The following is a 17,557-nucleotide window of genomic DNA, read 5'->3' as shown; positions in this document are numbered from 1 at the left end:
ACTCCTAGGTACTTGAACTCCTCCACTTGGAGGAGGATTTTGAAGAAGAAGAAGGATTTTGGCAGTGTTACGATAAAAGTTGTCATTTTACTCAACACAAGTCAACATTTTACAAGAAAAACTGAATTTGGAGAGACGGAACCAAACGGGCCGACAGCGGGATTGGGCAAACCATGGTCCTACTCAAGATGGTGGCCCAGGAGGCGGAGTATGTAGCGAAACGGAGTGGCTGGGCGCACCTGGAGCGACGCTGCAGCGATCAGAACCAGGTGCATAACACACACACACCTGCTCTCAATCTGTGCATCTCCTCCTGCTGTATAAAAGGGGAGAAGGAGGAGCAATCGGGGCAGAAGGAGTAGGAGAACCACCGAGAGCCACGAAGCAAACAGGAAGACGCCGACGACTGAAGGAGGAGCTGAAAGAGCGACCGACCGACACTGCAAGCAGCTTTATTGCAAAATAAAGAGTCAAACCTGTGCGAAGCGATGGCCTTCATCAATGGTACGTGCACAACCCACACCATGGCGGCAGGAACAATTTTAGAAAAGCTTTTTACAAAACAGTAAATAATTTTCTGGAAAAAAACACCTTGCTTAAGCAGCAGCAGTATGGTTTTAGGGAAAATTGAACAACTACGTATGCAGTAATGCATATGCTAGAGGAGGTTAGTACTGCTATGGATAAAATGACTTTATAATAGCCATCCATATTGATTTAAAAAAGGCCTTCGATACCATAGACCACACAGACAGTTAATAAATAAGTTGGATAAGTACGGCATCCGAGGGCCAGCTCTGTCCTGGATCAAGAGCTATCTAGAAAATAGAAAACAATGTGTTCAGGTGGATAATACAATATCTGGATTTAAAAATATAGTTTGTGGAACTCCTCAGGGTTCTCTAATTGGTCCTAAGTTATTTACAATTTTCATTAATGATTTTTGTGATGCATCAAGTTTCTTAACATTTTTTATGTTTGCTGATGATACAACTATGCTTTGTACTGGAAAAATTTTTAATGAACTTTTGGTAAAAATAGAACAAGAAATGACAGTGCTTCAAAACTGGTTTGATAAGAATACATTATCACTTAATATTGCTAAAACTAAATGTATGATATTTGGTACCAAAACTGAGGTATCTAATGAAGTAAATATTAAAATAAATGGAGATAAAATTGAGCGTGTCTTTGATACTAAGTTTTTGGGAGTTATAATTACTAAAAGGGCCTTCTTTCATCTCCGTAATATCGCTAAAATTCGCTCCATTCTGTCCACTAAAGACGCCGAGATCATTATCCATGCGTTTGTTACGTCTCGCCTCGATTACTGTAACGTATTATTTTCGGGTCTCCCCATGTCTAGCATTAAAAGATTACAGTTGGTACAAAATGCGGCTGCTAGACTTTTGACAAGAACAAGAAAGTTTGATCACATTACGCCTGTACTGGCTCACCTGCACTGGCTTCCTGTGCACTTAAGATGTGACTTTAAGGTTTTACTACTTACGTATAAAATACTACACGGTCTAGCTCCAGCCTATCTTGCCGATTGTATTGTACCGTATGTCCCGGCAAGAAATCTGCGTTCAAAGGACTCCGGCTTATTAGTGATTCCCAAAGCCCAAAAAAAGTCTGCGGGCTATAGAGCGTTTTCATTTCGGGCTCCAGTACTCTGGAATGCCCTCCCGGTAACAGTTCGAGATGCCACCTCAGTAGAAGCATTTCAATTTCTTACACACACTTGTTATTACGTATGTTGGCCAGAGGGGGAGCATTTCAATTTCCTACACACACTTGTTATTACATATGTTGGCCAGAGGGGGAGCATTTCAATTTCTTACACACACTTGTTATTACATATGTTGGCCAGAGGGGGAGCATTTCAATTTCTTACACACGCTTGTTATTACATATGTTGGCCAGAGGGGGAGCATTTCAATTTCTTACACACGCTTGTTATTACATATCTTGGCCAGAGGGGGAGCATTTCAATTTCTTACACACGCTTGTTATTACATATGTTGGCCAGAGAGGGAGCATTTCAATTTCTTACACACGCTTGTTGTTACATATGTTGGCCAGAGGGGGAGCATTTCAATTTCTTACACACGCTTGTTATTACATATGTTGGCCAGAGGGGGAGCATTTCAATTCCTTACACACGCTTGTTATTACATATGTTGGCCAGAGGGGGAGCATTTCAATTTCTTACACACGCTTGTTATTACATATGTTGGCCAGAGGGGGAGCATTTCAATTTCCTACACACGCTTGTTATTGCACATGTCGGCCAGGGGGGGCGGGGGGGGGCGGGGGGGGGGGGCACTTTTAAAACCGACACACAGTCAATTTGAAAAATCCCTCTTTTTTGGGACGACCCTCATTTTTATAGATTTCACCACCAGGGGTGAAAATGAGATCTCTATTTTTGGAAATGTGCTTAAGGCCGATGACAAACGAGTCAGGGACCACAGATGGCCCCTGTGCCGCACTTAGGGCAACCCAGCTGTAGAAGCTAACTGTTAATGGCCACTAGTCTTGGTACCGTAGTGTATTTGTTCATCCTATTGTCAAAAATATGGGACGCGGGTTGTCTTACGTCAGCACCGGAAGTCGTAAAATCAGCTTTTGACCTGGCGTTTTTTTTTTTCGGGGATGAATAAGGAAGTCCTTCTTTAGCTGCAGTCTTGTTTTATCATACATTTCTGCCTTTGCGTTTGTCAATGTTTATCTTGTATCCACATTAAATTAACAGAAAATCCTGACTTTGGAGCAATGTTCACGGATTCTAGCATTTGGATCTCTATCAGATGCAATGGTTTCCCGTATTGTTCACTCATATAGAAGGTACTATTTCTTCTTGATGTCTCAAGAAGGTTAGAAATACAAGAAAACAAACACACACACACACACACACACACACACACAATGTAGTGCTGGCTGGACGCTAATTGTTCAGGTTAAACAAAAAAATAAATCCAGGTAAATGACAATAAATGATGCACTGTGCATGCATGACTTGTGCTTTCATGCATGCATGCCTTTAACGTGCACGTGTGTGTGTGCGTGTGCGTGTGTGTGTGTGTGTGTGTGTGTATGTGTGTGTGTGTGTGTGTGTGTGTGTGTGTGTGTGTTTGTGTGTGTGTGTGTGTGCGTGTGCGGCCAGCCAATGCCAGAGGATTCTCCTGGATGCTGAGCATCATTCCACCACTTTGGTGTGGTTGTGTGTGTGTGTGTGTGTGTGTGTGTGTGTGTGTGTGTGTGTGTGTGTGTGTGTGTGTGTGTGTGTGTGTGTGTGATGTACATTTGCATGCATGCATGACTTGTGCTTTCATGCATGCATGCATACCTTTAACGTGCACGTGTGTGTGTGTGTGTGTGCGTGTGTGCGTGCGTGCGTGCGTGCGTGCGTGCGTGCGTGCGTGCGTGTGTGCGTGTGTGCGTGTGTGTGCGTGTGTGTGCGTGTGTGTGTGTGTGTGTGTGTGTGCGGCCAGCCAATGCCAGAGGATTCTCCTGGATGCTGAACATCATTCCACCACTTTGTCAGCCAATCAGCAACTGCCATGAGGAAGGGCTCCTACCTAACATCCTAACATGCCACCGTGCACACACACACACACACACACACACACACACACTCGCAGCGTCTGAGCCGACATTTTGCCTCGCTGCTTTCGGACCACAGGTGCTCGACACCTGTGTGTCGCACGTCGTCGCCACAAGGTTCAATTTTAACGCAAAACGAGTCTTAAATTCTTTAGAATCCACTTGCAAATAAATATACACAAACATATCCGACACAAATATGCATAATGATAAAATATAGTTGTTAGTTATAAATAATTAAATGGGTTGTACTTGTATAGCGCTTTTCTACCTTTAAGGTACTCAAAGCGCTTTGACACTACTTCCACATTTACCCATTCACACACACATTCACACACTGATGGAGGGAGCTGCCATGCAAGGCGCCAACCAGCACCCATCAGGAGCAAGGGTGAAGTGTCTTGCTCAGGACACAACGGCCAGGACGAGGTTGGTACTAGGTGGGATTTGAACCAGGGACCCTCGGGTTGCGCACGGCCACTCTTCCACTGTCCCACGCCGTCCCGTTTAGGCAACAAAATCAGTGCCTTTAAGGTTTATTGGCGCTCTGCACTTCTCCCTACGTCCGTGTATACAGCGGCGTTTTAAACAGTCATACATTTTCCTTTTTGAAACAGATACCGATAATTTCCGATATTACATTTTAAAGCGTTTATCGGCCGATAATATCGGCAGGCTGATATTATCGGACATCTGTACTAAGTATAGTCAATAGTACCAAAATAATAGACAACAAACAGTATATCCATTCATACAATATATTTAATTTGTTTTCATGTAAAAGAGGTGGCGACTTGTCCAGGGTGAACCCCGCCTTCTGCCCGATTGTAGCTGAGATAGGCGCCAGCGCCCCCCGCGACCCCGAAAGGGAATAAGCGGTAGAAAATGGATGGATGGATGTAAAAAAATCTCAATTTTTTACGGTGTGGTGGCTTTTATTTTGCCGTGGCGGTGGTGCCACAAACTAGTAGATGTAAGCGAAACCCTGGTAAAAATTGCAATATTTTTGTCTAATAAATCCAGCTCAAAATCTTAAAAGCAGCAGCAAAATGACAACATAAGAAGGGGCCTGACGTACATGTGGAGTCTGATGTCTCGACAGTCGTCTACCAACTACAGCAAGGCTTTTTAGGTTAAAGTTAAAGTTAAGTTAAAGTACCAATGATTGTCACACACACACTAGGTGTGGTGAAATTAGTCCTTTTGGATTTGACTCATCCCCTTGATGACCCCCTGGGAGGTGAGGGGAGCAGTGGGCAGCAGCGGTGCCGCGCCCGGGAGTCATTTTTGGTGATTTAACCCCCAATTCCAACCCTTGATGCTGAGTGACAAGCAGGGAGGTAATGTGTCCCATTTTTATAGTCTCAGCCGGGGTTTGAACTCACAACCTACCGATCTCAGGGCGGACACTCTAACCACTAGGCCGCTGAGTAGTAGTTCTTACGCTTAGTTGATGAGAATATGTTAGTACGGGGTGTGGAAATTTGGTTGCTACACCAATCGCTTACCTTCTGACATGGAAAAAAATACCCCCCAATTATTTTTTTTTTATTATTATTTATTTTTTTCGTCATGAAAAAGGGAGGTTTTTTTTGGGTCGGTGCACTAATTGTAAGTGTATCTTGTGTTTTTTATGTTGGTTTAATAAAAAAAATAAAAAAAATTATAAATAAAAAAATTTCATACAAAATTCTTCTGCGTTGGGGACCACTGCTCTAAGGTACGCTACTGTCCAATTGCGTCCTCTGCGCACGGCAAATCTAGGCGGTGCACAAAATCGAATAAAAAGATAAGCGCATAACAGTGTGCACGTCTGCCGTTGCTCACATGTGAGCCACTGAATACTCAAGGAGTTTTGGCGTTTGCTCACACGTTTCAAAAATTAGAAGGACTGTTGGCTTTATCATCCCTACAAGCCTTTTTCGCAGGTTTCCCTGCTCATCAGATTTTATTATTCATTCATAATATCCCCTGACGAGCAGGGAAACCTGCAAAACAGGCTTTCAGGGATGATCTTGTGTTTTTTTCCTGACTTAGTATACAGTGGGGCAAAAAAGTATTTAGTCAGCCACCGATTGTGCAAGTTCTCTCACTTAAAATGATGACAGAGGTCTGTCATTTTCATCATAGGTACACTTCAACTGTGAGAGACAGAATGTGAAAAAAAAATCCAGGAATTCACATTGTAGGAATTTTAAAGAATTTATTTGTAAATTGTGGTGGAAAATAAGTATTTGGTCAACCATTCAAAGCTCTCACTGATGGAAGGAGGTTTTGGCTCAAAATCTCAGGATACATGGCCCCATTCATTCTTTCCTTAACACGGATCAATCGTCCTGTCCCCTTAGCAGAAAAACAGCCCCAAAGCATGATGTTTCCACCCCCATGCTTCACAGTAGGTATGGTGTTCTTGGGATGCAACTCAGTATTCTTCTTCCTCCAAACACGACAAGTTGAGTTTATACCAAAAAGTTCTGTTTTGGTTTCATCTGACCACATGACATTCTCCCAATCTTTGGCTGTATCATCCATGTATCCATTTTGGTATAAACTCAACTGGTCGTGTTTGGAGGAAGAAGAATACTGAGTTGCATCCCAAGAACACCACACCTACTGTGAAGCATGGGGGTGGAAACATCATGCTTTGGGGCTGTTTTTCTGCTAAGGGGACAGGACGATTGATCCGTGTTAAGGAAAGAATGAATGGGGCCATGTATCGTGAGATTTTGAGCCAAAACCTCCTTCCATCAGTGAGAGCTTTGAATGGTTGACCAAATACTTATAGAGTTATTTTTGGCTCTTTTAGAAGTGGGTGTTTGTTGAACTTTTATCGTTCAGAAAATAATAATGAATTAAAATTTGCTTTGAATTATGGACCTATTTAAAGCTCCAAATACAAATAATCCATTTAGGAGAATGTTTTTGGGGAAATATTGCATATTTTGTGTTTTTTCCATTAAAAAAACATTAAAAAAACAAAACTAAACAATAAAATAAATATAAAACTTTATGTAAATGTTTGATCTGAAATTGATCTATAAAGATAAAGTTAAAGTACTAATGATTGTCACACACACACTAGGTGTGGCGAAATTATTCTCTGCATTTGACCCATTCCCTAGGTCCCCCCCTGGGAGGTGAGGGGAGCAGTGAGCAGCAGCGGAGGCCGCGCCCGAAATCATAGATTTTTAGGGGTAGAAAGTAACAAAAAAATATATATATATTTTCACACTTTAATGAAGCGACCATTTTGAGTCCCCGGGCCCTAGAACATTCACCCGCATTTTTAAAATGAAAAGTATAATTTTAAATATGAAAAATATCATTTTTAAAATGCGCTTTAGCCCACTTCCCTGACTTTATTATGCTCATGTTAAAATATATATTTTTTTTCTAAATTGATAACAGGTTGATAAAATATTTCACCCATTTATGACCTCACCTGAGTATCCTCACATTAAATATACTTGTTTTTAATGAATACTTAAGCCTACTAGGCTACTGTAGTTTTAATGTTGGTCATTATGGTGGTACTTGGAGAGCTAGTTTTTGTTCCGAGGTGCTACGAAAAACGTTTAATAACCACTAAATGGTACAAAGAGCCATTGTGAACTTGATTTGTTTATCCATGGAAAAGACTGGCAATTTAAATGAGTCACTCTGTATTATAAAACAGCAATTTTATTGTTGGTTTTTGGAGGCACTACTATTTGTTTCGCCCTTTGATTTTATGTTATTTACGGGTGATTCTCAAGGAGGAGCAACACTTAAAACACGCTATTTTTAATGATTTACCATAAATAGTATCGCCAATACCAGCCTAAATTGTACTCTGTATTGGATCGGAGGCCCCGTCAGTCACGTGACGCCGTGCCTTTGGAAAATAGCTCCACTCTGCCATCTGCTGGTTTAAACTGCACACTACACACTGACTGTCACTGTGATAAAACATATTGTACATACAGGGGTCACCAACGGTCGCCCGTAAGGACCAGATGAGTCGCCCGCTGGCCTGTTCTAAAAATAGCTCAAATAGCAGCACTTACCAGTGAGCTGCCTTTATTTTTTTAATTTGTATTTATTTACAAGCAAGCTGGTCTCGCTTTGGTCGACATTTTTAATTCTAAGAGAGACAAAATTCAAATGGAATTTGACAATTCAAGAAAATATTTTAAAGACTTGGTCTTCACTTGTTTGAATAAATTCATTTATTTTTTTTACTTTGCTTCTTATAACTTTCAGAATGACAATTTTAGAGAAAAAATAAAACCTTAAAAATGATTTTAGGATTTTTAAACACATATACCTTTTTACCTTTTAAATGTCTTCCTCTTCTTTCCTGACAATTTAAATCAATGTTCGAGTAAATTTTTTTATTGTAAAGAATAATAAATACAATTTAATGTAATTCTTCATTTTAGCTTCTGTTTCTTCGACAAAGAATATTTGTGAAATATTTCTTCAAACTTATGATGATTAAAATGATTATGATTAAAATAAAATAAAAATATTTTTGGCAAATCTAGAAAATCTTTGGAATGAAATTTAAATCTTATTTCAAAGTCTTGAATTTCTTTTAAAATGTTTGTTCTGGAAAATCTGGAAGAAATAATGATTTGTCTTTGTTAGAAATATAGCTCGGTCCGATTTGTTATATATTCTAACAAAGTGCAGATTGGATTTTAAACTATTTAAAACATGTCATCAAAATTCTAAAATTAATCTTCATCAGGAAAAATTACTAATGATGTTCCATAAATTTATTTTTAAATTTTTTTTTAAAAAGATTCGAATTAGCTAGTTTTTCTGTTCTTTTTTTCGGTTGAATTTTGAATTTTAAAGAGTCGAAATTGGAGATAAACTATGTTTCAAAATTTAATTTTGATTTTTTTTTGCCTGTTTTCTCCTCTTTTAAACTGTTCAATTAAGTGTTTTTTTTTTCAACATTCATTCTCTACAAAAAAACCTTCCGTAAAAGGGGGAAAAAAAGTACGACGGAATGACAGACAGAAATACCCATTTTATATATATATACATATGTATATAGATTTATTTATTAAAGGTAAATTGAGCAAATTGGCTATTTCTGTCAATTTCTTTAAGGTGGCGACTTGTCTAGGGTGTACACCGCCTTCCGCCCGATTGTAGCTGGGATATGCATCCGGGCCCCCTGCAACCCAAAAGGGAATAAGCGGTAGGAAATGGATGGATGGATGGATGGTGTATCAAACTGGTAGCCCTTCGCATTAATCAGTACCCAAGAAGTAGGTTTCAAAAAGGTTGTTAGTCAGAAAGAGAACACACACACACACACAATGTTGCATAATACGTTCCGGTCAGGCTTTAACGGCTGGGATTTATGACTGTATCGATTCGCCACATATATGTTTTTAGTCTGTGTATTCGTGTGTTAATGTTGAAGTCGCTCAAAATGACGCAGGAACAGAAATATACAATGCATTTCTCTGTGAAGAGTGAGCCCTCGCTTTCCTTGGAAGCGATCTTTGCTGGCAGTGACGTCACTTCTTTAGCCTAGCAGTTAGCATCCAGTGACGCTCACAAGCTTCTCCTGTAAATATTATGGTTTAAAAAAAATCATGCGGGTTATTGTCTCGACATTTTGTGGAAAGCCACGCCGCGGTGTGACTATTTAATTCGGATAGTTTTGTGTTAAAAAACAAACAAAACAAAAAAGCCGCGTGGCTAGCTAGCTTGCTAACAAGATGTTCGCCGAGCTGAACAGCATCCTGAACATCAGCCCAGACAACTTGACCACGGTCACCACTTTTAATCATCCTAATCTTCACTTTTTCACTCTTTTATCTGACATAAACACTGATGCTAACGCTTTTGTTGCCAGGAAGAGTTTGTGCTGCTGTCTGACAGGCGGAGTGACGCTTCTTTCCTCGTCCATCACTTCCTGGGGTTCTATCTGAGAGGTAATCAATGACATAGCCATCCATTTTCTACCGCTTATTCCCTTTTGGGGTCGCGGGGGGTGCTGGCGCTTATCTCAGCTACAATCGGGCGGAAGGCGGTGTACACCCTGGACATCAATCAGTTTATTTATATAGCCCTAAATCACAAGTGTCTCAAAGGGCTGCACAAGCCACAATGACATCCTCGGGAAACCCCATATAAGGGCAAGGAAAAACTAGGCTGACCAGATTGTGAAATCCCAAAAAGAGGACACATACTGTATATGCGTGCCAAGGCTGGGAGTAGGTGAAAATTTGCCAATGATACTCGAACTTGCTTTATAAATAATATGTTTATTCAAATAAAGCATTTTTTATCCTCTGTTGACGGCTGTGTTGGCGCTAGGAATTTCTAAAATGGGGCCATCAAGTCATAAAAATGGGGTCCCACTTTTTTGTAAGCGTTTTGAAAACAAATGATAAACTTATTCATTATCCCGTTGTATCCCACATTCTATATCATAGGGCAGGGGTGCCCACACTTTTTCTGCAGGCGAGCTACTTTTCAATTGACCAACTCGAGGGGATCTACCTCATTTATATATATCATTTATTTATTTATGAAAGTTAAATGCGTTTAATGATAATACAAGCATGTGTAACACATATAGATGTCTTTCTTTCACAAAGACAAGAATATAAGTTGGTGTATTACCTGATTCTGATGACTTGCATTGATTGGAATCAGATAGTAATGATGATAACGCCCACATTTTCAAATGGAGGAGAAAAAAAGTTGTCCTTTCTGTACAATACCACATGAAAGTGGTTGGTTTTTGGCATCTAATTCATCCAGCTTCCATACACTTTACAAGAAAAACATTGGCGGCAAATTCCGTAGCTTGCTTGATTGACATTCACGGCACCCGAGGGTCTTGTGAGATGACGCTGGCTGCTGCCAGTTCATTATTATGAAAAAATGACAGAGAGGAAGGCGAGAAACACTTTTTATTTCAACAGACTTTCGCCCCGTCCATTCTGTCAAAACTCTAAAGGCCGACTGCACATTTCCTATCTTCACAATAAAAGCCCTGCTTTATGCTGCCTGCGCTAACAAAATAAGCGTCTCGGAAAGCTGGCGTGCACAAGTGATGTGCACGCCAGCTTTCTCGCCTTTCTCTCGGTCATATTTTCATAATAATGATCTTGCAGCAGCCAGCGTCATCTCACAAGACCCTCCGGTACCGTGAATGTCATTTAAGTGACGTCTTGGTGAAGATTGATGATCACTAATTTTTAGGTCTATTTTTTTTAAAAGCCTGGCTGGAGATCGACTGACACACCCCCCGCGGTCGACTGGTAGCTCGCGATCGACGTAATGGGCACCCCTGTCATAGGGTGTCAAACTCTAGCCCCCGTGACAATATCAAATTAACATTAGAGCTGGCCCGCCGTTGTAACACCACATTCACCGCTAATACTCATACTCATCAACCCTCCCAATTTACCCGGGAGACTCCCAAAGTTCAGTGCCCCTCCCGATTTCCACCCGGACAATAATATTGGGGGCGGGCCGTAAAAGCACTGCTCTTGGCGTTTTCTACATGTCGCCACGTCCGCTTTTTTTCCATAAAAACAGCGTGCCGGCCCACTCACATAATATAAGCGGCTCATACACACACACAGGTGTATGCAAGGCATACTTGGTCAACAGCCATACAGGCCGAATAAACAAGTTTAACACTGTTACAAATATACGCCACACTGTGAACCCACAGTAAACAAGAATGACAAACACATTTCGGGAGAAAATCCACACCGTAACGCAACATAAACACAACCGGACATATACCCAGAACCCCTTGCATCACTAACTCTCCCGGGACGCTACAACATACACCCCCGCTACCACCAAACCCCGCCCCAACTCAAACTCGCCGCCGATAAAAGGCATTACATTTGTGTTTTTATTTTATTTGATATGCTATTGATATTTTTTTAATTATTATTATTTGAAACTGTATTTTGCATGTCACTATAAAGTTATATAAGCCTGGCTTGGTCAATATTCAATGCAAAACTTGTTTGGGTCCCCATTAAAGGGTTCATTTGTTCAACCTCGGCCCGCGGCTTTGTTCAGTTTTAAATTTTGGCCCGCTCTGTATTTGAGTTTGACACCCCTGTTCTATATCGTGTTTTGGAAAAAGGTGGTCATAAATGTTACTTAATTCATTTAAAAAATATATAAAAAAAAGAAAACAAATGTGTATAGATATGTAAATGTATTCAGTTATAAACAGTCATTCACTTTCTTCTTTCCTTCATCGATCTAAACTTTACTTCTGCTGGTAGTTTTTCCTATGTTTTTATTTAATAAATTGTAGGTGTATTTATTTCAGTATAAAAGTGTAAAAAGTGTTTTGCTTGGGTAATGAAATGATAATAATGGTGTGCCAGGGCATACATACATTTTATATTTAACGCTTGAATCTCTGGAGTCTTACACTCACCTTAGTGTTTACAGAGAAGTCTATTTCTTTTTCTCGGTAAAACTAAAACCAACACTTCCTGTCAATAGCGTCACTTCTCTAACTTCCCCGGAAGTCCCGACCCCAAACCAAAGCCATTGGCTAACACCCCGTAGCCAGCCGCTACAATTTTTACAGCTAGTGTGATGTTATGAGCCAGGGAATAAAAGGACTACACTACCCAGCATGCAACAGGAGTGACGAGTATCCGCGGTAGCCCGGTAAAGGGGGGTGGTGTGTCGCCATGACGGCATCTTGTATGTTGTGATATGCACGCTCTGAAACTAAACATTAAGAACTCAGCCAACAAATACACGCAACCTCAATTCAAAATGCCGGACATTTCACGCATTTGAAAAAAAACCCGCCCGTACACGCTGGACAACGCCGCAAAAGTGGACATGTCCGGGGAAAAGAGGACGTATGGTCAGCCTATAAAAACTCACCCCAGTGGGACGTCGGTGACAGTGACAATGATGACTATGAGAAACCTTGGAGAGAACCGCATATGTGGGCAACACCCCCCGCCCCTGTGTTTCAGCGTGGTGTAAAGTGTGTGTTTTTGTGTGTTTCAGCATGGTGTAAAGTGTGTGTTTCAGCGGGTTGTAATGCGTGTGTTTTTGTGTGTTTCAGCGTGGTGTAAAGTGTGTGTTTTTTTGTGTGTTTCAGCGTGGTGTAAAGTGTGTGTTTTTTTGTGTGTTTCAGCGTGGTATAAAGTGTGTGTTTTTGTGTGTTTCAGCATGGTGTAAAGTGTGTGTTTTGTGTGTTTCAGCATGGTGTAAAGTGTGTGTTTTTTTGTGTGTTTCAGCGTGGTGGAAAGTGTGTGTTTTTGTGTGTTTCAGCGTGGTGTAAAGTGTGTGTTTTTGTGTGTTTCAGCGGGTTGTAACGCGTGTGTTTTTGTGTGTTTCAGCATGGTGTATTTTTGTGTGTTTCAGCGTGGTGTGAAGTGTGTGTTTCAGCGGGTTGTAACACGTGTTTTTGTGTGTTTCAGCAGGTTGTAAAGTGTGTGTTTTTGTGTGTTTCAGCATGGTGTAAAGTGTGTGTTTCAGCGGGTTGTAATGCGTGTGTTTTTGTGTGTTTCAGCGTGGTGTAAAGTGTGTGTTTTTTTTGTGTGTTTCAGCGTGGTGTAAAGTGTGTGTTTTGTGTGTTTCAGCATGGTGTAAAGTGTGTGTTTTTGGCTGTTTCAGCGGGTTGTAATGCGTGTGTTTTTGTGAGTTTCAGCGTGGTGTAAAGTGTGTGTTTTTGTGTGTTTCAGCGGGTTGTAACGCGTGTGTTTATGTGTGTTTCAACATGGTGTATTTTTGTGTGTTTCAGCGTGGTGTAAAGTGTGTGTTTCAGCGGGTTGTAAAGCGTGTTTTTGTGTGTTTCAGCAGGTTGTAAAGTGTGTGTTTTTGTGTGTTTCAGCATGGTGTAAAGTGTGTGTTTCAGCGGGTTGTAAAGTGTGTGTTTTTTGTGTGTTTCAGCGTGGTGTAAAGTGTGTGTTTTTTTGTGTTTCAGCATGGTGTAAGGTGTGTGTTTTGTGTGTTTCAGCATGGTGTAAAGTGTGTGTTTTTGTGTGTTTCAGCGTGGTGTAAAGTGTGTGTTTTTTGTGTGTTTCAGCGTGGTGTAAAGTGTGTGTTTTTGTGTGTTTCAGCATGGTGTAAGGTGTGTGTTTTGTGTGTTTCAGCGTGGTGTAAAGTGTGTGTTTTTGTGTGTTTCAGCGGGTTGTAACGCGTGTTTTTGTGTGTTTCAGCAGGTTGTAAAGTGTGTGTTTTTGTGTGTTTCAGCATGGTGTAAAGTGCGTGTTTCAGCGGGTTGTAATGCGTGTGTTTTTGTGTGTTTCAGCGTGGTGTAAAGTGTGTGTTTTTGTGTGTGTTTCAGCGTGGTGTAAAGTGTGTGTTTTTGTGTGTTTCAGGATGGTGTAAAGTGTGTGTTTTGTGTGTTTCAGCATGGTGTAAAGTGTGTGTTTTTGTGTGTTTCAGCGGGTTGTAATGCGTGTGTTTCTGTGAGTTTCAGCGTGGTGTAAAGTGTGTGTTTGTGTGTGTTTCAGCGGGTTGTAACGCGTGTGTTTTTGTGTGTTTCAGCATGGTGTATTTTTGTGTGTTTCAGCGTGGTGTAAAGTGTGTGTTTCAGCGGGTTGTAACGCCTGTTTTTGTGTGTTTCAGCAGGTTGTAAAGTGTGTGTTTTTGTGTGTTTCAGCATGGTGTAAAGTGTGTGTTTCAGCGGGTTGTAATGCGTGTGTTTTTGTGTGTTTCAGCATGGTGTAAAGTGTGTGTTTTTTTGTGTGTTTCAGCGTGGTGTAAAGTGTGTGTTTCTGTGTGTTTCAGCATGGTGTAAAGTGTGTGTTTTTGTGTGTTTCAGCGGGTTGTAATGCGTGTGTTTTTGTGTGTTTCTTCAGCAGGTTGTAAAGTGTGTGTTTTTGTGTATTTCAGCAGGTTCTAAAGTGTGTGTCTCAGCGGGTTCTAACGCGTGTGTTTTTGTGTGTTTCAGCATGGTGTAAGGTGTGTGTTTTTGTGTGTTTTGGCGGGTTGTAAAGCGTGTGTTTTTGTGTATTTCAGCGTGGTGCAAATTGTGTGTTTTTGTGTGTTTCAGCGGGTTGTAACGCATGTTTTTTGTTTTTCAGCGGGCTGTAACGCGTGTATTTTTGTGTGTTTCAGCGTGGTGTAAAGTGTGTATTTTTGTGTGTTTCAGCGTGGTGTAAAGTGTGTATTTTTGTGTGTTTCAGCGTGGTGTAAAGTGTGTGTTTTTGTGTGTTTCAGCAGGTTGTAAAGTGTGTTTTTGTGTATTTCAGCAGGTTGTAAAGTGTGTGTTTTTGTGTATTTCAGCAGGTTGTAAAGTGTGTGTTGTGGGTCTGGCCCAGTCGTGGGGTCACTACAGTGCAGTGAGTCAGAGATTGGTACGTCCAACATGAACACAATACATGAAGTCCACTTCTATTTGGGAATCGATTTGAGTCTCCAATTAGTATGTAGTGTGTAACAGAAGGAAACCAAGTTGTGATTGTGGTGTTGATCAATAATACACTATTGTCCCTCAGGGCGTCAGTCTGTCTCAGGCAAAGGACAAAGGTCAGCTGGTGTTCCTGGAGGGACTCAAAGAATCTTTGACCATCCTGAGTCCAAGTCCACAAGTCCAAACAGGAAGTGAAGCCATGGACTTCCTCAGGTAAAACTTTGCTGTTTTTAATTGGATGATTTATAAAAACGTTGTTGTTGTTAGTTAGATGATTTATTATACTTTTGTTGTTCTTAGTTGGATGATTTATTATACTTTTGTTGTTCTTAGTTGGATGATTTATTATACTTTTGGTGTTCTTAGTTGGATGATTTATTAAAACATTTGTTGTCATTTGGATGATTTAGAAAACCCTTTGTTGTTAGTTTGATGATTTATAAGAACTTTGTTGTTAGTTAAATGATTTATTAAACCTTTGTTGTTAGTTGGATGATTTATAGGAACTTTGCTGTTAGTTGGATGATTTATAAAAACTTTGTTGTTGTTAGTTGGATGATTTATTATACTTTTGTTGTTGTTGGATGATTTATAAAAACTTTGTTGTTAGTAGAAAAGTTTCATAAAATCGTTCGTTGTTAGTTGGTTGATTTATTATACTTTTGTTGTTAGTTGAATGATTTATAAAAACTTTGTTGTTGTTAGTTGAATGATTTATAAAAACTTTGTTGTTGTTAGTTGAATGATTTATTAAAACTTTGTTGTTGGGAAGTTTTATAAAATCGTTTGTTGTTAGTGGGATGATTTATTATACTTTTGTTGTTAGTTGGATGATTTATAAAAACTTTGTTGTTGTTAGTTGAATGATTTATTAAAACTTTGTTGTTAGTTGGGAAGTTTTATAAAATCGTTTGTTGTTAGTTGGATGATTTTTTTATACTTTTTTTGTTGTTAGTTGGATGATTTATAAAAACTTTGTTGTTAGTAGAAAAGTTTCATAAAATCGTTTGTTGTTAGTTGGATGATTTATAAAAACGTTGTTAGTTGGATGATTCATTAAGAAAAATTATTGTCAGTTGGATGATTTATAAAACTTTTGTTGTTAGTTGGATGATTTATAAAAACTTTGTTGTTGTTAGTTGGATGATTTATAAAATGTTTGTTGTTAGTTGGATGATCTATAAAAACTTTGTTGTTGTTAGTTGAAGGATTTATTAAAACTTTGTCGTTAGTTGGAATGTTTTATAAAATCGTTTGTTGTTAGTTGGATGATTTATAAAAACGTTGTTAGTTGGATGATTCATTAAGAAAAATTGTTGTCAGTTGGATGATTTATAAAACTTTTGTTGTTAGTTAAATGGTTTCCAAAACTTTTGTTAGTTGACTGATTTATAAAACTTCTGTTGTTAGTTGGATGATTTATTATACTTTTGTTGTTCTTAGTTGGATGATTTATTATACTTTTGTTGTTCTTAGTTGGATGATTTATTAAAACATTTGTTGTCATTTGGATGATTTAGAAAACCCTTTGTTGTTAGTTTGATGATTTATAAGAACTTTGTTGTTAGTTAAATGATTTATTACACCTTTGTTGTTAGTTGGATGATTTATAGGAACTTTGCTGTTAGTTGGATGATTTATAAAAACTTTGTTGTTGTTAGTTGGATGATTTATTATACTTTTGTTGTTGTTGGATGATTTATAAAAACTTTGTTGTTAGTAGAAAAGTTTCATAAAATTGTTCGTTGTTAGTTGGATGATTTATTATACTTTTGTTGTTAGTTGAATGATTTATAAAAACTTTGTTGTTGTTAGTTGAATGATTTATTAAAACTTTGTTGTTAGTTGGGAATTTTTATAAAATCGTTTGTTGTTAGTTGGATGATTTATTATACTTTTGTTGTTAGTTGGATGATTTATAAAAACTCTGTTGTTGTTAGTTGAATGATTTATTAAAACTTTGTTGTTAGTTGGGAAGTTTTATAAAATCGTTTGTTAGTTGGATGATTTATTATGCTTTTGTTGTTAGTTGGATGATTTATAAAAACTTTGTTGTTGTTAGTTGAATGATTTATTAAAACTTTGTTGTTAGTTGGGAAGTTTTATAAAATCGTTTGTTGTTAGTGGGATGATTTTTTATACTTTTGTTGTCGTTAGTTGGATGATTTATAAAAACTTTGTTGTTGTTAGTTGAATGATTTATTAAAACTTTGTTGTTAGTTGGGAAGTTTTATAAAATCGTTTGTTGTTAGTTGGATGATTTTTTTATACTTTTTTTGTTGTTAGTTGGATGATTTATAAAAACTTTGTTGTTAGTAGAAAAGTTTCATAAAATCGTTTGTTGTTAGTTGGATGATTTATAAAAACGTTGTTAGTTGGATGATTCATTAAGAAAAATTATTGTCAGTTGGATGATTTATAAAACTTTTGTTGTTAGTTGGATGATTTATAAAAACTTTGTTGTTGTTAGTTGGATGATTTATAAAATGTTTGTTGTTAGTTGGATGATTTATAAAAACTTTGTTGTTGTTAGTTGAAGGATTTATTAAAACTTTGTCGTTAGTTGGAATG

At 38.8% G+C, this 17,557-nt stretch overlaps 1 protein-coding gene across 4 annotated transcripts in view; it reads left to right on the top strand.

Moving 5' to 3' along the window:
• The first annotated feature begins 328 nt into the window (after window positions 1–328).
• Window positions 329–17,557, top strand: part of elp6 (elongator acetyltransferase complex subunit 6) — a 21,553-nt gene continuing 4,324 nt past the window's right edge. Inside the window, exons 1-4 of one of the 4 annotated variants that reach the window (XM_061881733.1) lie at window positions 329–504; window positions 9,470–9,548; window positions 14,860–14,930; window positions 15,072–15,199. In XM_061881733.1, the coding sequence (XP_061737717.1) occupies window positions 502–504; window positions 9,470–9,548; window positions 14,860–14,930; window positions 15,072–15,199 (281 nt within the window). In that variant the 5' untranslated portion in view covers window positions 329–501. Of the gene's footprint in view, window positions 505–9,101; window positions 9,387–9,469; window positions 9,549–14,859; window positions 14,931–15,071; window positions 15,200–17,557 lie in introns of those variants that run through there. The other 3 variants (XM_061881732.1, XM_061881731.1, XM_061881730.1) reach the window with 3 other exon arrangements.

Source organism: Nerophis ophidion, linkage group LG21 (assembly GCF_033978795.1).
Source record: "Nerophis ophidion isolate RoL-2023_Sa linkage group LG21, RoL_Noph_v1.0, whole genome shotgun sequence".
Lineage (NCBI taxonomy): Eukaryota > Metazoa > Chordata > Actinopteri > Syngnathiformes > Syngnathidae > Nerophis > Nerophis ophidion.
Note: the sequence above shows the minus strand (reverse complement) of the source record. Positions and strands in the feature narration are given on the sequence as shown.